This window comes from Neofelis nebulosa, chromosome 5, assembly GCF_028018385.1.
Source record: "Neofelis nebulosa isolate mNeoNeb1 chromosome 5, mNeoNeb1.pri, whole genome shotgun sequence".
Taxonomy (NCBI): domain Eukaryota; kingdom Metazoa; phylum Chordata; class Mammalia; order Carnivora; family Felidae; genus Neofelis; species Neofelis nebulosa.
The window spans coordinates 106,592,721-106,617,224 of NC_080786.1; the positions used below are offsets into that span (position 1 = coordinate 106,592,721).

A 24,504-nucleotide genomic window follows, 5' to 3' on the forward strand; every position below is an offset into this window, starting at 1 on the left:
CCAAATTATCTAACAGTAAATGAATAAGGAAATGCTCTGCTTTCTTTTCATTGACCTATGCAAAGAATGTTTGTTTTTCTTTTTTGACAATTGGTGTGGCAAAGAGACATGTTCAGTTTGTTAATCTGAGTGATATTTGGAAAAGAATAACCCATCCAGCACATGATCTGCCTGAGTGACAGATCAGCAGTTGTCCAGTGAGAGGAGAAGCAAAAGTATCACTCCACTGCTGATCAGAGTGTCACCGGAGGGGATGTAGATCACCAGTTTCCCACCATAACAAGTGGGTGGGACAGTCTTAAGTACTAAATGGTTTCTTTATAAAGATGTTAGTTCTCTTTGCATCCCTGTCTCATCTCTAAAATGGTGCTGATTCATCTCATTTCTGCCTTTAAATGATTTTATGATTTCTTCTATTTTTTTAAAGCTTACTTATTTATTTTTGAGAGGAGGGGAGACGGGCAGAGAGAGAGGGAGAGAATCCCAAGCAGGCTCCACTCTGTCAGCGCAGATCACGACATGGAGCTCCATCTCACAAACCGTGAGATCGTGACCTGAGCAGAAATCAAGAGTCAGATGCTTAACCAACGGAGCCACCCAGACGCCCCTGCTTTTTACTATTTTTTAAATAACACGCTACTAAAATCAGGGTAAAATGCAGAAACAAAGAATGATGGTGAGTATCAGACACCATCTATTTCTAGAAGACAGCATCATATGCAGGGCGAGAACAGAGTCTTCTATTTCCCTGCCAATTGTGAATTCCGGAATTGGGAGACTTTGAACAAAACCTTCAATAATTACCAATAAATGAGTTTCTGGCCCAAAAGTATTAGCACAGATCTTTTTGCAGTATCTAATTTGAAAGCAAGATGAGAGGTAGAATTTAATATTTCACATGGCATTATATCCCAAATGAGCTGGGTCAGAGTGACAGGCTCTCAGGACAGATGATGGTTTCTGGATGTAAATTTACTTTTATTTTTTCCCACCAATTATAAATCAAGACTTTTAAAAACCTAGGCAATTAAATGGAAATATTTATCCATAGTTACATGCATAGGAACTTTTCCAGAATGGCTTGTTTTAATTGATACTGCTACTTTATTTATAATGAATTTTTATCAAAATGTCCTTTTTGTAGAATGTTTAATTAGCTGGTGCCTTCTGGTAAAGAGGGATATGATTCAATTTCCATTTTCCTACAGGACCCTGAAGTTTTGATACATTAAAATTGTAAAAGAACATTCAGAAAAATGGTTAGGCTCCTTTTCTTTGGCAAATCAGAGATTTTTTTTTTTTTAAGATAAATCTTTCTTTGAAAATTTGACATACTGAACGTTTATCACATTTTGTTGGTGTTCTACTCTATTAACTTCTTCAAGACAGATCTTCCTTCACTCTCACTGCCTACCCTAAAACCTCTTGTATGCAACTTCTTTTTATAGCTGGAGAACATTGGCCCCTCTCAGTACTGTTGTATTTGAACAAAAACCAATTACCAATTTTGTTTGTTCAGGAGTCAGATGGCCAGGGCTGCCCCTTCTGTCGCTGTGAAATAAAAGGAACAGAGCCCATCATCGTCGACCCCTTTGATCCAAGGGATGAAGGTTCCAGGTGCTGTAGCATCATTGACCCCTTTGGAGTGCCGATGCTGGACCTGGATGATGATGATGACCGAGAGGAGTCCTTGATGATGAATCGGTTGGCAAATGTTCGAAAGGTAAAATTATAAAACGCAGGTTTAATCGGAGTCATGTGTGGACATGAAAAAGGAATGATGCTGTCCCTAATGGGCTATGTCTGAGTGTTTGGGGGCTTGGGAAAGAAACATGGAAGAATCAAAAGAAAGGTGAAGACCTCGGTAATGTTGATAGGCTGATGAAATCATAGACAAAGAACTAGAGTCTACTCAAAGTTCTTTCGCTGCTTTTAAACTTCGAAATGAGAGATGGTGAGAGCTTACATATAGAATCCAAGATCGTCTAAGATTGGCAAAAGCAGTCCTGTGAATAAAAAATTAAGAAAAATTAAGAAAACTAAGAAAATATAAAAATTGGTAATGATGAAACTGATTACAAATAGTCTTTGTTAAAGTCTAAAAGAAGTGTCTGATAGTGATTTGCTGACCAGGAGAGCCAGGCTTCCATTTGGCTACTGAGAATTCTGTCACATAAAATTTACCTTTGTGAATTTACCATAGTGTGGGGTTTGCTTATCAAAATTGCTGGCTCAGAAAATGGACTTTGTGAATTGAGAATGGATCCTACATGCCCAGTTGGAGTAACTAAGCCCACAAGAAACTAGTCAATAAACCAGAATGCCAACTGAATAATTTACAAGCCAGAAATATAATGATTAAGAGAGCTGGCCTCTCAGATATCAGGCCATGCTCTGTACGGAAAGATCTGTGAAAGTCATATTCACAAAGTTTTGCGTTCTCAAAATCAGAGAACTAGCAATGAGTGGTATAAAAGTTGCTGAAAATGGAGTGTGAAGGTGTCCCCTCCTGGCCCTCCTCCTGACTCATGGCAGACAGGGCTAATCAATCATGGCGCTCATCCCTACTGAGGTCAGACCTGGCCTTATAGAACCTCCGCTGCAGTTCATTAGGATTTGGCAGGTAACATGAATCTTATTTGCCATGTAGTTGGACTGATAATAATGTGTAATGGCATCAGATCATTTGCATCTGTCTCCGTGGTAGAGAAACACTTGGCACAGAGAACAGAGGAGGCATTTGTTTGGGTTACTCCTTCCTTAACTTCCTTAAGTTTATCTCCTGGCTTCCTGTATTTTCTACATTTCAATGTTCCATGCTCAACAAAGACATATGCCCATGGGATTTTTCACCTGTGCAGGTATGTTACCATCACCAACATGGCCACTTTGACATTTTTGGTCTGAGATGATTTTTATTCTTCATATCATTAATTTTCATAAATGTCATAATTTAACTCGCAGAGAAACTACTCTTGATTCTGTCCTTTAATCCTGACAACTAAGTTTTGAAGGATATAATCCCTTTCACCCCAGAGATAGAAGAAAGGAAGTAGTTATTCCTCAGTGTCTTTTATAGGAACAAAGATTTTTCACATATTTTATTCTCTCAACAACTTGGAGAGGCAAATATTCTTCTCATTTTTCAGATAAGGAAATGAGGCTCAGACTACACATGTGACTTGGCTACATTAGTAGGTTGTAGAAACTAGATTCTAACTTATGTTTTCTGGATAACAATACAGTGATGTATCCCAAACCACATGTGTAACTCCCATGCAGAATCATGAAATGGTTCCTACTAAGTCAGATTATAGAGTGTATTGCTAGAATATTTATCATACAGTATTATTAATTTTAAATAATGGTGGTAATTAAATAGTGACATTGATGATTTCAGTGACAGGATGCTGTTCTGGGTTCTTGATCTCATTCGACAATCATTCCAACCCAATAGAGAAGCTACGGTTACTGTCCTGTTTCATAACAGATAAAGCTAAGGAGTAAAGAAATGAAATATCTTGCCTAAGATCCTAGTTACTCTATAGTAGAACCAGTACTTTATTCCAGATCTTCCTAATTCCAAAAATCCAGTTTGGAGCCATCATGTAATATGCCTCTTTTGCCCTCTTTGGAACATGTCACACACATTGAACTTGATAGAATGTAACTAATTGTCCTCTGAAGGTCTTTCCACCTCCATGATATAATGTACATCATGAATAATTTTGGACTCCCAGTACAGTTGTAACTAGAAATTAAAAATAATTTGAATTTGATCTCTTGGTAAAAACGTAAAATTATAAAAATAAATATATTTATGCCCTATAAAAATATTTACACCCACACTAACTTAATAGGTCGCCAAAAACCCAAGCAAATTCAGTTAAGACCTATTAATTGATATATAATGACTGTTAAATCTGTTGTCCAGTATACTAGCCATATGTGGCTAAATGTAAATTTAAAATAATTAAAATTTAATAAAATGTTCCTCAGTCACATTGAACATATATATATATATATATTTTTTTTTTTTTTTTTTTTTTGAGAAAGAGAGAGAGAGAGAAGGAGAGAGGGAGAGAGAGAATTCCAAGCGGGTCCACACTCAGCATGGAGCCTGAGGCAGGGTTCGATCCCACAATCCTGGGATGATGACCTGAGCCAAAATCAAGAGTCAGACACTCAACCGACTGAGACACCTAGGTGCCCCTTGAATATATTTTAAATGCTCAGTAGCCACTTGGGTCTAGTGGCTACTGTACTAAACTGTATAGATATAGAACATTTTCTATACGTATTGAGATATCTATTGAAATAAGAGAAATATCCATTCTCCAATAGATAATTCTATTGGACAGAGCTTTCTTAGATCGCCCCTGTAAGCTCTTATTGGAAGAAGCTAGCTCTTGATGCAAAACCTTTCCTTTTAACTTAATAATCTAATGGTCTTAGCTTGGCCTGGATATTTGACAGTGATATAGCACTGGAATCAGCAAGCTATGACCTGTTTATGTTGGTTTGTTTTTCTGTGAGCTAAGAATGATTTTACATTTTATATGGCTATATATTTAAATGCGTTTATAAGTAGCTATATAATTTGCTTGTTTCTGTTTTGCTTTTTTGTTTTCTGTTGTTGTTTTTTTTTTCTTCTTGGCCTGCAAAGCCTAAAATATTTACTGTCTGGCCCTTTAAGAAAAAGATTGCATTCCCCGGGTCTAGGATGCAGTAAGCACACAAAGAATGTTTATTGAATGCATAGATAATAGGGAAAGACAGAAAGTTATTTAAGAAACACACAACAGCTCAAGTAGTTCAAGTGACCTAGGAGATAATGTTTTCTAGCTAGGAAAAAGGCATTTCACTTTTCTTTACTAAGTGGGTTTTCTTCTTTCATTGATGTCAGGGGAGAATGTGGGGTCTTGAGGGTAATTCTTTAAAGAACTTTGTATACTTTGCTCGCTGGGAAACAGTAGCTGCCCTCTATGAGTTTAGGCAAAGTTGCAGTCTTGGTCTATTTCCCACTGAATTAAGTTGAAACTTGAGCCTTGCTTCACTAGGAACCCTGACAACCACAGGACTCACTGGTGACGTAAAATGAGCAGCAGAATATTCAAAGGTGACTCTCATGGTTTCCCTACATCTTCTCACCTACTCTCAAGACCGTGCGTGTTTTATTTTCCCTGGGCACACTGGTGAGCTTTCTGTCAAGGGAGTTCAGAGACTTTTACATTGATCTTTTTAGTTTCCCAAGAAGAGATGGTGGTCTCAGACATTTATTGTTCCAGAAGTCACCCTTCGGTGGTTTTTTTGGCAGTCAACAGTGTCATTTAATAAAGCTCCACTACAGTGTTATTTCTCTGCTTTCCTTTGACACTAGTTAGGTATTGGAGAAATGTAAACAACTTGTAATTATTTGTTTTTAAGTTGAGCAATCATATTTCAAGTAAATGTCTTTGTGTACACTTATCTGCCTCTAGTCAATTAAACAGATTGTAAGTTTTATAATATTTCATAAATCACTGCCACTTAACTTTCAGTAAAACCCAGATTTTAGTGTAGATACAAGTATCAGTTCTTTCTAATTGGGAAAAACATTGCCATGTCATTATGTTCTCATAGTGCTTTATATGTACTTCTGTTTCCGGAGTTACACTAAATTGTTATGTTTTATCTAGAGGACTGCCTTATCCGTTAGACTATTAATTCCTAAGGCTGGTGTCAATGTCTTCTTTGTTTTGTGTTTCCTGGTGCCTAAACACACACAGCAAATATTTATTAAGTGAAATAACAAATGTACATGCATGTTCGCATGCTCTTTGAAATCAGTGACCCGATGTTATACATCTTTGTTCCAAACTGAAGACTGAATATAAATGTACAAAATATCAAATTATAGGTTCTATTCAGTTCTTACAGCTGAGGTTATAAACAGATATCACACTGTCATTTTGACATAGTAGCTCTTCTACCTGAATTTTCTTCCTTTCTGTTTTTTCAGTCATTCTGTTGCCTCATTCACTCACTCACTCGCTCATTCATTCATTCATTCATTCGTTTTTAAACATTTCATTCTCTCAGTTCCAAGAGTGACTGTAAGTCATTGTGCAGCAGAACGATTCTGTTTTCTTCTATCTTCTATTTCAGTAGTTATCTTTCTCCTGTTCATGAGCAGGTTGTTGACTATATTTGGAAATAATTTTTGCCCATCTTAAGCATATTGCATTCTTTAAATTGGTGATGCTTCTATCATAGCATGGAGGATGGAGCTGTTTGTATATTCCTGTTACCATGGTGATATCCTGTAGCTGGAGTTTATAAATAGTAGCATACTGAACATATAGAATATGTTTTTATTGTTTATTTTATAAATATATTAATGCTAATCTTACAGAAGCAAACTGAATGTATAATTCTACAGTATAGCATATTGGTTACCACCCTTGAAATAGTCTATTTTGTAATTTTAACTACAAAATGTTTTAGCTTTTGCTTGAAATTGTAGCACTGCCTGAGGTCTCAAGCTGTCAGAATTTCTAGGATAATTGGATCTGAGTGAGTCCTCAGAGGAAGTCTAGGGTGTGATTGGTAAGATCATGTCCTTCTCTCTGACTTCAATCAGATCAGAGCTAAGAAAAGGTGTGAATTGCCAGTCAGAATTTTGTTTGTCAAGAGTGTAAAGAGTCTTAACAATTCCTCAGCAATTATGTTGATAGAACATATTTTTCACCACATACGTAAAATAAAATGAAGATTTGCACTCAAAGTGAAAATGTTGACAGACTGAGCTAGTATATGAACTGAGATTTATTCCTTTGGTCTTAAATCTTATATTTTCTTGAAACCAAATTTAAAATTTTAATGAATGGCCTTATAAAAATAAATACAGGTGTGACCCGAGATCAAGGGAATTATTCTTCTTTTATACTTTTTTATGCATTCTCCTAATGTTGCCCTCATCAGTTAAAATACATATTACTAATTAAAAACTTGATATTATTACCTAATTCTTGCTTTTCCTAATAATAATGTGTGAGGAGAAGACCCATAGTATTCCTGATCCTAAGGAAAGAGTTCATGTGTAGGGTTCAGTATTTTTAAGAAAATGTTGCTTTTTTAATATGACTTTGATTCCAACCACAGAGTTCAGGTCCATGTTGGAGAGTAGAAAAGACCAAAATTAGAACAAAAGTGAATTACAAAAATGACAGTAGACATTCAGAATATAGGACGTCGCTCTCAATTACAGGCAGTTCTGCCTCCTGAAGGTATTCAGAAATAATATGAGGATGTTTTTGGTTTTCACAATGACCAAGGGTGGGAGAAATCTGTGGCAGTTAGTGGCCAGAGATACGAGACATCCTGCAACCCATGGCACAGTGCTACCCAAGAATTACTATGATCACATGCCAGTAGTCCTCACCCCTACCTCCATGCAATGTAGGTGGTCATGGGTGACAGTAAGCAATCCAAAGTCACAGGTTCATCATTTGCCATTTAATTGCATTCTGTTCACTGATTTTCTTAAAGCTCTCCATGCAAAATAGTAGCATATTTTTTATTAGTGTGTGATTAACAAAGGAAAAAACTGCCTTGTCCAAGTGCCATATGATGTTCCAGGTGACTGTAAAGATGTTGTTATGTATTCCTTAAAAATGGTTTGAATAATTAGTAGTTTAGGATAAGCAAGCACTTGAACTCTTGTACTTGGTTTGAGTCAGTCTCCTATGGTAGACTGCAGGCTCCTGGAGACCGGGGGCTGTGCCTTGCCCTTCTTTTCCTTCCCAGAGACTTGCATAGTACCTACCACATAGTATGCCATGACGAAAGGTTTGTTTTGTTTTGTTTGTTTTGTTTTGTTTTTAATATAACTTATTGTCAAATTGGCTAACATACAGTGTGTAAAGTGTGTTCTTAGTTTTGGGGGTAGATTCCCTTGGTTCATTGCTTACATATAACACCCAGTATTCATCCCAACCAGTGCCCTCCTCAATGTCCATCACCCATTTTCCCCTCTCCCCACCCCCCATCCACCCTCAGTTTGTTCTTGTATTTAAGAGTCTCTTATCGTTTGCCTCCCTCCCTCTCTATTTCTAACTATTTTTCCCCCTTCCCTTTCCCCATGGTCTTCTGTTCAGCTTCTCAAGATCCACATATGAGTGAAAACATACACTATCTGTCCTCCTCTGACTGACTTATTTCACTCAGCGTAAGACCCTTCAGTTGCATCCACGTTGCTGCAAGTGGCATGATTTCATGTTTTGTTTTGTTTTTAACTGAATGTTCAGTAGTGACACTGAAGAAGAGGTCCCTGGAGTCTACCAACCTGGTTTATGTTCTACTTAATATCTTTTGTGTTTTGCATTGGTTATTTAACCCTCTGTGTCTCAGTGGCCTTATCTTTGAAACCCTACCTCTTAGGGTTGAAATTAAATGAGTTACTATATATAAAGCCATTGGAACAGTGCTGGTACATAGTAAATGCTAAGTATTAGTTGTAATTAAACATTATTTTTATATACTGTTAATATTTAAGACTCCTGAGATCTTGCTGTGATTCTGAGAATTAAATATCAGTATTCTTTTTTTTTTTAATTTTTTTTAACATTTATCAACGTTTTTTATTTATTTTTGGGACAGAGAGAGACAGAGCATGAACGGGGGAGGGGCAGAGAGAGACGGAGACACAGAATCGGAAACAGGCTCCAGGCTCCGAGCCATCAGCCCAAAGCCTGACGCGGGGCTCGAACTCACAGACCGCGAGATCGTGACCTGGCTGAAGTCGGACGCTTAACCGACTGCGCCACCCAGGCGCCCCTTAAATATCAGTATTCTTGAGATGTCTATGGAGGTTTTTTTTTTTTTTTCTTTTAGATACTGTTAGCTATTATTTAGGAAGAACTAGACACCAAAACTGTGTTGGTTTGGCAAGCAGTTGGTTTTGTTTCTTTGTTAATATCTACGTAGTTATGATTTCATTGCATGGCCACGTTAAAATAATTTATTATTTAGTCTTTAAAACTCAAAAAAAATGCAAAGTTGCCAACAGGTCAGCTGAAATGCTATTTTAAACGCTAAATAATTTAGATAAGCTTACAGTAGTCTTGTTTTCCACATAAGTAAATTGAAGTAATTAGTCTCTAAAGGACAGTGAAGAAGTACAGTAACTAAATAGTAATTGCTTATTGTTCAAACCAGCTGTACCTGGTATTTTGCAAGCAATATAGGTTTCACATGAGGGCATTTTTCAGCGACTAAAGTTTATTCCTTTAATCCCCAGAATGTTCTTGTTTCTCAGCCATTTTTATGGAAATATTTCTGAATTATATGTCACCCTTCCCTGAGTTTTCAAAATTGGTTATGCAGCTGAGTGAATCCAAGGGCATGAGAAGCCACTACAATCAGCATGACATACTTCTTGAAGCTTACGTTTGCTACGAGATTTCAGGAAAGGTTGCACGAAGAAAGGGGAACATAATTTTAAATTAAAATCACATATATATTTGGATCAGGATGCAAAATTCATATAAATGTTTAAAGTAAAATATAAACTTCAAAGAGATTTCAGGGTTATGGAGGCTGGTCACAAGCCAGGGGATTATGTCCTCAGAACAGGTGCTTCAGGGGGAAGCAGCATAGCTCAGTGTAGTTAACAGTGTTTAACATTTCAATGGAGCAGTCTTCGGGGTTATTCCACTTGTGAGGCTGTTTGCACTTCTTTAAAGTTCAATTTTATCAACCACCTCCCTGCCAAACCTTAGGGAAGGCAACTCCTCCTCCACTCAGCAGTTTTTCTGTTCTTCACTAATCTTCTAATCTGTAGTATCTAAAAACATCTGGAAGTTACTAGTGGAATGTAAGCAATAATGATAATTTAAAATATTTAACATCATTTTGTATACAAATCAAATATCTGTCTTAGCGAGTGAACATGGTGCCTACATTATGTTTTACAGGAAGAAATGCAGCAGACTTTTTCCCCCTCTTTAGAGGACTTTGTTGGGTTTTGGTTTTTTGGTTTTTTGGTTTGGGCTGGTTGTTTTTTTCTTTTGTTTCGTGTAGGGATTTTAAGACTTTTATTTTAAGACTTTTAGAGTGGTGTTAGATTCACAGCACAATTGAGGGGATCATAGAGATTTCTCATGTACCCCCTGTCCCAATACATGTGTAGCTTCTTCCCCTATTATCTTCATCCCCCATCAGAGTGGTACACTTGTTAACAATTGATGAACCTACTTTGATACATCACTGTCACCCAGAGCCCATGGTTTTCATTAGCGTTCGCTTGTGGTGGTGTATGTTCTATGGATTTGGACAAATGTATAATGACACGTATCCACTATAATAGTATCATGCAGAGTAATTTTCACTGCCCCCCAAATCCTCTGTGCTCTACCTTTTCTAGAATGTCGTGAGTTGGAATCATACACTATGTAGCCTTCTCAGATTGGTTTCTTTCACTTAGTAATACGCATTTAGAATAGGTGTAGTTTTCTAAGAGTACAAAACGGTCTTCCATAGTGGCTGTACCATGTTTTATTTACGCCAGCAGTGAATGAGAGTTTTATTGCTCCACATTCTCGCCTGCATTTAGTGTTGTCAATGTTCTTGATTTGGGCAACAAGGACATATATAGTGGTATCTCAGTGTTTTAACTTACATTTCCCTGATGACCTATGATGTGAAGCATCTTTCCACTTATGCTTATTTGGCATCAGTTTATCTTTGGTGAGGTATCTGTGAAGGTATTTGGCCCATTTTTAATCCAATTATTTTCTTATTGTTGGGTGTTAAGAGGGTTTTTGTTTTTTGTTTTTTGGTTTTTTTTTTTGGTATATTTCGGGCAACAGTCCTTTACAGATGTGTCTTTTCCAAATATTGTCCTCTAGTTTCTAGTTGTCTTTTTATTCTCCTGATAGTTTCTTTTCCAGAGCAGAAATTTTAATTTTAATTTTAATGATGTCCAGCTTATCAATTATCTCTCTTGAATCATGCCTTTAGTGTTGTATCCGGAAAGTGGTAACCAAACCCAAGCTCATCTATATTTCTCCTATTTATCTTCTAAGGGTTTTATAATTTTGCATTTTATGTTGAGATTTGTGATCCATTTTTTTTTTTTTCAACGTTTTTAATTTATTTTTGGGACAGAGAGAGACAGAGCATTAACGGGGGAGGGGCAGAGAGAGAGGGAGACACAGAATCGGAAACAGGCTCCAGGCTCCGAGCCATCAGCCCAGAGCCTGACGCGGGGCTCGAACTCACGGACCGCGAGATCGTGACCTGGCTGAAGTCGGACGCTTAACCGACTGCGCCACCCAGGCGCCCCTCCATTTTAATTGTTGTAAAGGTACAAGATCTGTGTCCAAATTTTTTTTAAATTTTTGCACGTGGGTGTCCATTTGATTCAGCACCGTGTGTTGAAAAGGCTGTGTTTGCTCCATTGTATTATCTTTGTTCGTTTGTCACAGATTAGTTAACTGTTTTTATGTGGGTCTATTTCTGGGCTCTTGATTATGGTCCACTGAAGTATTTGGCTATTCTTTTGACAGTTCCACAGTCTTGATTACTATAGTTTGATAGTAAGTGTTTAAAGTCACTCCAACTTTGTTCTTCTTCAATATCATGTGGGTTTATTTGTGGTCTTTTGTCTCAGTATAAACTTCAGAATAGTTCAATATGAACAAAATGACTTGCTGAGATTTTGATTGGAATTGCATTAAATCTGTAGATCAAATTGGGAGGACTTTTCTTTTTTACTCTCAGTTTCTCCCTGGTTTCCTACAGATTAAAGCTTCTGGAAGTGTGACTGTGGATAAACAGGGCATGATTATATTGCTTTTATATCATATTTCTCAAACAAGTTTTGTTTATTATCTAAAAGGAAACAATGGTACAGGTATTCCAAAATAGACACCATGAGTCATAATTACTTATGGGTGTGTATGTGTGTGTGATAAGTGTTTTTTAATAGATACCTTCTGAATAATGTTCTGCATAGGCTATTATTTAAAAGACTTGAGATTGTATGTTCACAAATTAATATGAGAAAAGAACCAAGAGGTTAGTTAGCAGCAAGGAAAATATCCTTATGATATTATATTTTAATGATAAAAGGTTTATCAGTGTCCTTCATTAATTTTCATGCATTTAGAGAAAAATGTTGACCTTCTAAGAGTCCTTCTCATCATCTTTATAATACATGTATCTACCTTGTTCAGATATGAAAATTCATTAAGTAAAAATCTTGTTAGAAATATTATAAAATTGACTTTGATTATCTCTGGGATTGTCAGTACTCTCATCTCATCTTAACCCTCTTAATTGGAGAGGTTTTCTCTTGTCCTGTTTTTAATAATAGCCTGGCTGGGTTTGAAGTTTCTTACCAATGTTTTGCCATTTCCATAATAATGGATCTTATTAAAGGTTTTATAAAATCTCTCTTTAAAAGGTGTGGATAAAATGAAGAGTGACTAAAATAGAATGAGTCCCTGATTATTATTGGTAATTACTGAGCATGCTGAGATGGGCTTTTGACTACTTTACTTCTCAGGCCTTTTCTCTCAGGAATTTCTGTTAAAATTGCAAATTTGGATTCCCCTATTCATTGTGGTGGTCATTAGCATCCTTTTCTAAGTACTAAAGAATTCTGTAAATTTTGTCAGAAAAATAAAGAATAGCATTTGTTCATTTCAAGGAAGCAAAGGGCTAGGAAAAATTGATAAGCATGTAGACATAAAGGAATCAGATGTGGTCTTCAAATTTGTGGAGCACCAGGATTCCAATTTGTTAAAGACATACTCATCACCTACCAATATTAAAGAACTGAGGAGAAATTGTTAGACGAATATGCTGGTATGATGGTAATACAGGCAGGAATTAAGGTGTTCAGCTTTTATATTTTGAAAAGAGCTGAAATGAAAAAAGAGAATTTATTCTAAAGTTCTAAAAGCAAGTGTAATAGTAGAAAAAGGTGAGAATTACCCAAAAGCAAGATAAAGGAATGAAACTCTATGAATCAGCCATTCTGTGATGTGAAAATATGGTTCCATCATCCCATCTCTTGCAGTTGTATTTATGTAAATGGTTGTTTTATATGGTGCATAAATTCTGTACAATTAATTCCATGTCCACATCCTACTTCCTATACTTTACTCGTTAATTTTTCCATAGCTTTCCATTTCTAACTTAATACGGTAGACAGATAAAAATGAAGGGGTGACAAAGAAAGGACTCCATTTAAGGCAGTGGCAGGATGGACATGATCCTTTAAAGAATCCCTTGATTAATATGCCCCCTTATTATACTAACTAGATTTTACTTATTCGTTAGGAGATTAAAACCAGAAGAACAGAGGTAAAGTCTCTATCATAAAATAATTAGAAAATAAACTGGGGAAAAAAGTATTTACAACAACTGTAACATAGAACTAATCACAATCCTAATATATAAAGAAGTCATTCTAATCAATGAGGGGTACATAAAAGAATATAATAGATAATGACACAAAGAACATACAAAGACTATAACCCAAAGAAGAAATACACATGGCAAAAATATTGCAGTTTTTTCTAATTATTAAAGCAGTTCAAATTGAAACATTAACATGTGCCACTAAAATGCCAACTATCAAAGTAAACAAAAAATTCAGAACTAAACATACTTTATGCTTTTGAGGTTTGTGCAGTGGTAACCATCACACATAAATGGTAGAAAAATAAATTGATTTTACTCTCTGGGCAGCAAAAGATATTATGCATATTCATAAACTTTTACCGAGTTTAGTTATAACCCTATTATCTTACACTCAAAACATGCTAGGGGCACCTGGGTGGCTCAGTTGGTTAAGCATCTGACTTTGGCTCAGGTCATGATCTTGTGGTCCATGGGTTCGAGCCCTGCGTGGGGCTCTGTGCTGACAGCTCAGAGCCTGGAGCCTGCTTCAGATTCTGTGTCTCCCTTTCTCTCTGCCTCTCCCCTGCTCGCTCACTCTCTCTCTCTCTCTCTCTCTCTCTCTCTCTCAAAAATAAACGTTAAAAAAAATTTTTTTAACATTCTGTGATTCTTCCCTTAAAAATTAAAAAAGTATGTCAACTATACTAAATAAAAAGGTTTTTTTAACTAAATGAAGTATCTACAAAAAAATTAAAATGTATATCATGAAAGACCTTTTTATGTTATTACTTTATAGTAGAAAAAATTTGAGAATAGCCCAAGTGTTCATGGCAGGAAATAGTTATGCAAATGTTGGTATATCCATATAATTCACCCTTTAAAATTACATTCATGAAGAATGTTTAGTGGCCACTAAAATTCCTTCGGTATAACACTGTCATCCAGCATAGAGTAGATTAAAAATTGTGTATGTGATTAGGAAACATCACCAATGGCTCTGTGTACATGTTTTCAAAACCTCTATATATTTTCCTATAATTCCCAATTTTATGCGGTGAAATTGTGTTCTTTATAATGAGAAAAAAAGTGGAATGGTGAAAATACAATTGTAAAGATATAAGGAGATGAGCACCAAAATCAGTAAAACTTATTTATTATGGTGAACAGTCGGACAACATGTGTGACCCTAAACTTTTAAACCTACCTTGTACTACTTTTTCTCTTATTATTTATTTCTGTATTTTACACGTTCTCCAGATCAAGATGAAAAAAATTTATGTTAAATTCTAGAATTTACTACTTTTTCTCTTATTATTTATTTCTATAGTTACCATGTTCTCCAGATCAAGAGGCAAAAAATAAAAATTTATTACATTCTAGAATTTTGTGCTAATGGTCAAAATTAATAACTATAAATAATCCAAATGACAGTTTTGATGTCTGAACGTATTGTAAGACTTTAGTCTAATTATTTGTTTAGATACTTGAATTTGTTTAGACCTGGTAGTGAGAGCTATCTAGCACTGTCTAGGACAAAATAAGAAATAAAGGTGGGGAAACTTTGGTTTAAAAATATCTCTAGTAGAATTATCTCTTGGTAGTGAAGATGAGCAAACTTTGGACTTTTGAAGATGTAATAGATTGCATTCTATCACCTCTGTATCAAAGAGTCAATACTCCTAACTGTATCGTCCAAATAAAAATTAAATGTTTTGTAGCAGCTTTTATTTCATATTTCATTTAATTTTATTATACCATAAAGTCTCCACAAAATAGATTTAACCTTATTTTTTAATCTACAGGTAACAATATTAACAAGTGGGTGATTTGTACAAGACTATATGACATTTTAAAGTTCTAGCTGAAATTCACATATTATATATGGAAAATATATGTGTAGGAAATCGGATTATATGTTTAATTATATGGTTATTTTTTAATTATGTGGTTATTTCTTTTAATAATCAGTTGACTTTAGAACTTTAGTTTGAGTGGTAGCCACATCTGAAATTCACATATTCCAATTCCCTAGCAACAAAATACTTAACTGTTATTATTCAGGATTAAATAAATGTTTTCCTACTCTTCTACTTGAGGTTTTATGTACATGTATTAAATCTGCATTTCTATACAGAATGGAGATTGTAGTGATTATGAGGAATGCTGAGCAAATCAGTAAGAGGTGGCTAAGTTTGCATAGTTCATAGATTTAGAATTTAAATCCTAGCCAGAGAGTAAGTTCCAGGTTTGTTGTATGTTGTTGTTGTTTTCCCCAATAACTCCCTTTATCACACATCAGAAGAGGAAGATATATGGTCTGAGTGATCTTGGGATGGGGATTAGATCTGTAGAAGAAGATAGGAGGAAGAGCTGAGGGGAATGTCCGATTGTAGGATCTATTTGGAAAATAATATTGATCTGTAGACTAAATATGATTGGCCATATGCCTTTGTCACAGCTCAGCTCTAGAGGTATTTGTTGTTCCTACCTATACAAGGGGAAATTCTGATACTGTAGGATCAAAGTCCTTTAAAAGACCATTAAATATTCAAATATTATATAGAAATAGAGGTGTAGTTAAAGGAGAAATAATTTGGGGTCCACATTAAATCAATCTAATCTGTGCTTCTCTTTATTGTCAGACAGGCAAAAAGGACCCACTTTCTATTCTTTACATTGCATTAATCACTTTTGATGTCATGAATTTTTAATGTCTCATCTAAGAATTTAATTATGGGCTGGGGTGTGAAACATTGTGTTAGGTATCTTTTCTCCTCAGACTATCAAATAGGAAGAAAAGAAAAATGACGGTTATTCAAATAAATTAAAAGGGGCCATTTATGTAACCATCTACTAAAAATGTCTACTAAGAATGTTTACAAATGTTCACCGTTAGTGTGAAATTTTACCAGCCACAAAAGTTAATGCAAAGTTTTAGTTTTAATGCAAATCTCTTAATTACAGATTTGTTCATAGAGATAGCAAAAGGTTCAGCAAAGAGTAATGCATGATTATCTAAAGGGCATTATTAATTATCTTCTCTTACAAGGGGATTTTAATATAATTCAGGGGAACTCAGGAAAATAAATGAGTTATGGTGAATGTTGTCCACATAATCACAAAGATGAAATATTTTTTGTTTCTTCATATACAAATACATCTTCCATAAAATTCTTCTAACTAAGCCAACTTACAGATACTGTAATGCTTCAGAATGAATTAGTTTTTCAGGAAGACAGTATATCATCACCTTGAGAGTACAGTATGAATTGTGCTTAGGCAAGGTCTGCTTCCACTTACATTCACAAAGCTGTTGAGAATGTGCTTATCTGGAGATATCTAAGGTTCAAGGTTATTGCTGCACTTGGTATGAATGTCTGTCCTGAGGATTTTTAGTATACCCTTTCTATATCTAACAGTTCACTCACCACACATCAAATCCATCCCTTTATTTAAACATATTAGGAATTTGGTAACTGCTTAAATTTAGTAATTAAAGCAGAAGTCAAGGTCCAATAGTGATGGTGGGTTGTTGCCTGTATCAGAATTCTCTTTTTCAGGTATTGAGGGAAGCAGGAAGATAGTTGTGAAAGAAAAGTGCTCAGAGGAGCAGAGGTTTTATTCATAAGCAGTCTGCTATGTGTGCACCTAGCACTGAAAAATTTCTCTGCAAACAACTAAATGGATAAAGTGCTATGCATTAATATTCTTTCTCCCTGTGTGTGTTTGTGTGTGTATGTGTATGTGCATGTGTCTGTGTATGTAGTTTGGGATAGGAACTGTTGATAGTTTTGCTTCTTGAGTCTTTTCTGTAAAGGATAATAACCAGAGCAACAAAGCATTTTTATCAGGTAATGGTTTTGCTAATTCTCAGAGAATGTAATTTATCCTAATGGGAATTGTGGAGAATTAGAGGTCCTGTGACATTTCCTAACTCAAAATACTACGATGTTGTGATGTGCATAGTTTGCATCAGGAATTCTTTCTGTTCTGTGTATGATCATTTCTGGATTGTTTTTAATCCAGAAGGTTCAAATTCCTGACCATCTGAGACTTCCATGGCTTTTTGCATAGAATTTTTATTTTGTTAAGAATCGGTGGCTGCATTAGAATCAGTTTATTATGACTACAGAGTTTCTACTTTTTCTCTTCTAATTTTAGTGGCAGTTAAGATTTTTTACTTTTTTGCTTCATCATAGGGTAAGACATATAAAAAAGAATCATGAAATTACTAAAAAGAAAGAAAGGTTCTTAAAATTGTCATGTAAAATTATGGGTAAATTTATTGACCTATTTTAGTTACTTGGCACCCTTGAGAGAAAGAAGTAAAGAATTAGCAGTTTAGCAATGTCATGACAATATTCAGGCATATCTGAGGTATGGTCTAGAAGCTTTTGTAGCCACTCAAATTTATCTAAAAAGTCTTTACAATGGGGACTGTAACTTCCCACTCCTTTAAGTGTGGTCTGTGCACAGTGACTTCCTTGCAGAGAGTACAGTATGTACAGGGGGAGAAAAAGGGAGTAACTTTACAGTGAAGAAACCTTGACAGACAGTACCTTAACCAGGTAATCAAGGTCAGCATCAACAGTGATGAATCATATTGATAGCGTGGACCCTTGATATGATGCTGTTAAAATATTTGTTGCCTTCGTGGTCTTCCTTCAAAATCCCCATAACCTGAGTGTAATCATGAGAAAAACACCAGATAAACCCCTATTTTAGTTCATTAGCAAAAACCTTACACAATGTACCTAAGTGTGGTTTTGAACAAAAATCTATCATCCCCTGTCAGATAAAGACAGAATGGCTGAATCTGTCTCACTATTGCCGCAGTTTGAATTAAATCGTCAGTTGTTGACATTGACTGCTCTTATAAAAATGACTGATAGAGGAAAAATGGGTTAACAACAGCTTAAAACTCTAAAAATAATAGCATTAGGAAATAGATGACTATCAAAGTATAGTAGGTGTAAAAATCAAGCCTAGATCTCCAAAGAGCTAGTAGCTTAGCCTTGAAAAGGAAACTGCCTGATATTTCATGACAATATTGTTTACCTTGGTAAAGCTATTTGATTAGTTAGTATGATTTTTATACCAAATTGCAATCAAGTTATGTCACATTAAAAGATAAATTACAAAATAAAAAGGGTTTATCAAAGTACATCTTACTGGCTTTTTGATGCCATTTTATCTGCCAGACAAAGTAGAAACCTGTTGTAGCAAATAAAAACTTGAGGCTTTCTTTTCCATGTGAAGTCCTACAGGAAAAAACAATTAGGCTGTTTTTATTTTAAATACACATTTTTATTTTTGAAACTCTGCCTGATTTAATTGGTTTGTAGGAAAGTATGCTCTGGATGCATATTTTATATGGAACAAGATGACTTCTAAGTTCTAGCATATACTGTAAATTGAAGATTTAAGAAAATTCCATAGTACAGAAACCAAGAGCAATGTGCATCACTGCATTGTGTATTTCTGGTTTCCTCATAAACTGTGGATGGGCTTTTGCCGGAGATGTTTGCATTTGATTGTTGCATTTGATTGCATAGTTTTAAACTATGCTTTTGCTCTTCTTTTTTCCTAGACCCTTTCTGTAATATGCAGGAGAAACTTATCCATTTATTCTTTACGTAATATTGCCCTGGAGGGACAATGTGAGCGCTTTCCATCTATTAATCAGAGTAAACGGAGTTTATTTTAACAGATGTTCAATGGCAGACACCTTCTCGAAACCAAAGGTCTTCGTTAAGAACTGAAAGGCATACACTTTACACATCATATCACATGATCTTTGTCCTTCTCTATTCTAGTGCACTGACAGGCAGAATTCACCAGTTACATCACCAGGATCCTCTCCCCTTGCACAGAGAAGAAAGCCGCATCCAGATCCTCTCCAGATCCCACATCTAAGCCTGCCACCAGTGCCTCCTCGCCTGGACTTAATTCAGAAAGGCATAGTTCGGTCTCCCTGTGGCAGCCCCACTGGTTCACCAAAGGTAAACTGATTTTATTAGAAACACACAGAATGTAAGTGACAATTATTGATTGCTCAGGTTCCTTTGAATTCCATTACTTGTATTTCTTGGGCTCTCAATTGTTGATGTAGAACTCTGACATGTTCCTCATTTTGTTTGTGGTGAGTCCACTGTCCTCTTTTTGCTTTATTACTATAAAAGTTGCACAATTACTCAGAGAGAGTATATGTCTGTAATAGTTCCCTGATTTGTAAAAATGCAGAGGAGAGTCAGTATAGTTATTCTGTAAAATGGATTTTGAAAAATCATTATATGTATTAAAATAAATTGCATGCTTTTATTGAATGATATTTGACACTCATTTTCATAGTGTCCTGACAAGAAAAATGTGATGGGGGTATATTTGCATAAGGGCTTTAAGATGTGTTTCAGGGTGACTCACCTTCACCTGAAGGAATTAATTGCAAAGAATTACAGTATTTGCAAAGTAATTACATTACTCCTTAATATTAAAGATATAATTCTAACTGTGTAAATCTAAGCCCGCAGTTTATTTTAGTTTTGTGGAATTCTTTTTCCAAATTTGATTATGGCATATTTTGCTTTATCAAATATACGATTTAAAAACTTAATTCCACTTGGTAATATGCTTTAGAGTCTAAAATGAGTCAGAAGCACGACATTTTAGTAGTGTTTGATCTCAGTTACAATTAAGATCACATTAAGATTTTTAGGTTTTAAGATCAGATTAAGACTTTTTTGGATGGTGTTTAGTCAGAATGGTGTAAACATAGAATTATGTAAACACATTCCCTTTTTCTGTACGATTTTCTAACCATAAAAACACAAAATCATTCATCAGATGAACCATGTAAATAAAAATAATCATAAAAAGCACATAGATTCAATTCAAGTGCAGATATGTTCATATTTCCATATAAGAATTAGACCAATATTTTTCCATTTTAAGGATCCATAAAAATCCAAGTAAGTTTTATAAATAATGCTGCTCTATTACTTGTGATTTTCCACTCTTCTGGTAATAACTATAAAAGACAAGATCAGAGCAAGTTTTCCCCTTACTAGTTGCTTTATGTTGCAGTGGAAACACAAAAATGGCAGAACCTATACTTTCAGTCCCTCAGAGATATTACAAATCAAGTTGCTCTTTGAAAAAGTAAAACAACAACAACTTTGATAGTTTTTTTATGTCTCCTAAATTGTGTAAAAGTGTAAAATAAATGACTAAATATTATTTTACTGTCAACCAGTCAAAATCATCATATAATTTTGATGCCCTGCTACTTTTTCCTGTGTAGTGTTTATAGTCCTTAACATTTGAGTTTATGTATTCATCTTCTACAAAAAAAAAGTTCTAATGAGATATATTTACACAAGATTTTCATTAATTTTTAAAAATGTCATTAATTGATGATAAAAAGAAACATTAAAAGATGACACAGAAATCTAATAAAACTTCATTATGGCTTAGAAAACAAAGGCAATGGTAGACGAGTCCAGAAATCATGTTTCCCTGCATCAATAGTACAACTTCTAACTTATTTATTTTTCTATTGTATCTCTTCAGTCTTCTCCTTGCATGGTGAGAAAGCAAGATAAACCACTCCCCGCACCTCCTCCTCCCTTACGAGATCCTCCTCCGCCTCCACCTGAGAGACCTCCCCCAATCCCACCTGACAATAGACTGAGTCGTCACTTCCATCACGTGGAAAGTGTGCCTTCTAGAGACCAGCCAATGCCTCTTGAAGCCTGGTGCCCTCGGGAGGTGTTTGGGAGTAATCAGTCGGTGGTGGGATGTCGACTCTTAGGGGATGGCTCTCCAAAGCCTGGAATCACAGCAAGTTCAAATGTGAATGGAAGACACAGTAGAGTGGGCTCTGACCCCGTGCTTATGCGGAAACACAGACGCCATGATTTGCCTTTAGAAGGAGCCAAGGTAAGAAATAAGCAAAGCAAAAGCTAACCAGGCTGCTCAAACTCTTCTGATAGGAGGTAGTGTGAAAGGTGGGGCAATGGTTTTTTGTTTTTAGGGGATTTTTGCCTGGTGTAGCACTTCCCTGAAGGTCTTTAATTATCTCCAAGTTATAAATAATCAGGAGCTCATTAAAACTTGAACTTAAAAGAAGTCAGGAAGAAGGTTCAGAGTAATGATTTAATTTTAATGTGAAGAGACTAGACACTTTGCCAAAGATTTATTTCACCTCCTCTTATTTCATCTGCCAAAACTTTTTCCTATTAATAACTTGTTGGTGGGAGAATCGGCACTATTGTTTTTTTTAAGCTGTCCTGGTTCTATCTAATCTGAAAAACAGTTGAATAATTATAGCGTGTCGTAAGTCAGTCATTGGAATGGTTGCCAAGGACAGATGCCTTATGCATCCAGGTAAAATGAACTTCTCCCTTACGTAAAAACACCACTTCCAATCACTCTCACAAAGCAGGTTCTTTATCCATAAAACTGAAAGGCTGTCACACATATTGAGCTCTAGCTTGAAAGATATCACCACTGTCATTTAAATACCCAGGAAAAAATTTAAGTGTACAGGGAACCAGAGAGGCAGCAGCAGAAATCAATGAGTTTAGAATTCTTGGTATTCTTGATAGTTTCTGGTGTTTGCCTCCCTCCATGATATTTTTGGCTGTGAGATCAGATGCTTGCCATCTTCCCTCAGCTGAAGGAGGCTTTGCCTCTTTTGAAGACTAATATTAAATTGATTCCTCTCTATTGACCCTTGTTGTTTTAGGACAGTAATCAATTCCTTCAAAATAACGGTTTGCAGTTGGTGAGTTAACCATATATTCAAGAACAAAAAGTGTGAAGTACGACACACATTCAGCTTCTGTGTGGTGTATGCATGTGTGTGCACACACGTGTTTGTGTGTCATCGTTGGGTGATAATGGAAAGTTCATATGGTAATATTTAACCTCAGTGATATTCTAGGGTCTCCAGGATAGGAAGACTCCAATGTCTAGTGTGGCATTCAGAAGAAAGGGGAAGAGTGGGTGGGGGGGGGTTTGCCATGACTCTGCCAGTGACTCACCTTGGTGAGTTCAGTCTCTCATCTGTCTTAGATATGAAGATCTCTAAAAGTTTCATTGAAGGTTATCTAAACATGTAAATGAAAGAAAAAGTACTTACAAAAGCATTTTTAGTAATGTTCTCTGAAAATGGAATGCCTACCAAGCTCAAATGTTTATTTCCACAACCTGGAATTCCACAACCTGGAATGTGGATTGGAGGGACCGGCTGTTTTTTTTCATTTTTTGTTTTTTAGGTTTTTTGCATAATTTCTTTTTCCTTTCAACCTCTATTACTTTTCATTCATACATGATCATGCTTGTCTTGAGAAGTGTCAGAACAGGCTCTGACGTGAATTGAATGGTTATATCTCAGCAACATATTACAATTTATTTCTTGAATGGATTGTGGAAATACTTATAATTATCTTAGCCAATTCAGTGAAGATCTCTTATTTCAGGGTTATTTTACATAATATGTTATACAGTTTTAGCACGAATATAAACCTGTCCTTCTAAGCCCTAGAACACTGGATGTTAATTTTGTATGGAAGGTTACCATTTTTTAAATTGAGGTTATAATTTCTTAGGCTATAGGTATGAAATTTTACTTTATTAATTATAGGTATGAAATATTAATAGTGACTTCAGTTATGAAGATTCCTTTAAATGTTTTCTATCCAAACTTTCATGTCCTGATCATTGATACATGTTACTGTCCCAGAGAACATTGAGTAAATTGCAAAATATCTCTTACAGAAAGCTGGATTTTAATCTTGTTTAGTTCTGGCTAAATAACCCTCATTAAGATTCTTTAAGGTCTAATCTCATATGTTGTGTGTATTACTAATGCAGTGCTTATACTCTCTAAGCTAATTTCATGTTACAACAACTAGACATGAAGTGTTTTTTTTTAAATTTTTTTTTTTAACGTTTTAGTTATTTTTGAGACAGGGAGAGACAGAGCATGAACAGGGGAGGGTCAGACAGAGGGAGACACAGAATCTGAAACAGGCTCCAGGCTCTGAGCTGTCAGCACAGAGCCCGACGCAGGGCTCGAACTCACGGACCGCAAGATCATGACCTGAGCCGAAGTCGGCCGCTTAACCGACTGAGCCACCCAGGTGCCCCTAGACATGAAGTTTTAACCAAAATGAGACTTACAAGATTTATGACTTCAGTCTAGTTGTTCAACTTCTAAGGTAGATTATAAAGAAGGATTTATATGTAGTTAATGTAATAAATGCTATGAACTAGATGTCTCCTCTTTTTCTCTTTTATTGTCTTTACAAAGGAACTTCAGTAGACTGCAAGGTACATCATTATTTACATAAAGTAGAAAAAGCCTCACTCCTCTCTTTTCACTCCGGAGGAGTAAGAGGCTGGCTTCAACTAACTAACATCTGACAGAAGACTGAGTCCATCCTGGGACTTGTGCTTCTCAGTTTCTTTGATCCTGCCTTGGACTTTTCTCACCTTGTTAATCTTTGCATGTCCTCCATCCAAACTGACTTAATTTCACATTTCTAAGTGTGTTCTTTGTGCGAGACCCTTCTGATGTTCAAGGATGACCAGAATCCCAGTGTTCTCTTCCCTTTCAAATTTAACAATGTTTTGTAGCAGAGGAACTGTTCAGCCCCTTCAGGCAGAAGGAAAATGATAAGGATAAAGCAAACCCGATAGCTGCATTTCAACATTACTAAAAATCTTATCAATACAGATCAACCAGGCTCTGGAATCAGAACTGAATTTTACTTCCTGCTCTAGAATTTGCTGGCTTTGTGGATGCAAACAACTTCCTACACCTTTGTCCCAAGTCCACTTATTTTTCTTACCTTTTTTTGTAATGAATAGATTTGTTTAGAACATAAAAAGTATTTATTTTTTTTAATTTTAAATTCCAGTATAGTGTTAATACAGTGTAATATTAGCTTCAGGTGTAGAATATAGTGATTCAACACTTCCATGCACCAGCTGGTGCTCATCGCTACAAGTGCACTCCTTAGTCCCCATCATGTCTTTCCCCCATCCCCCCACCCCCCTCCCCTCTGGTAACCATCAGTTTGTTCTCTTTAGTTAAGAGTCTGTTTC

At 35.7% G+C, this 24,504-nt stretch overlaps 1 protein-coding gene across 5 annotated transcripts in view; it reads left to right on the plus strand.

Moving 5' to 3' along the window:
• The window catches only part of CBLB (Cbl proto-oncogene B), a 214,784-nt gene that overhangs the window by 138,761 nt on the left and 51,519 nt on the right, over nucleotides 1-24,504 (plus strand). For all 5 annotated transcript variants that reach the window (XM_058731522.1, XM_058731523.1, XM_058731521.1 and 2 more), the window contains 3 exons: nucleotides 1,520-1,723; nucleotides 19,209-19,394; nucleotides 20,962-21,330. In XM_058731522.1, coding sequence (XP_058587505.1) covers nucleotides 1,520-1,723; nucleotides 19,209-19,394; nucleotides 20,962-21,330 — 759 coding nt within the window. The remainder of the gene's footprint in view (nucleotides 1-1,519; nucleotides 1,724-19,208; nucleotides 19,395-20,961; nucleotides 21,331-24,504) is intronic.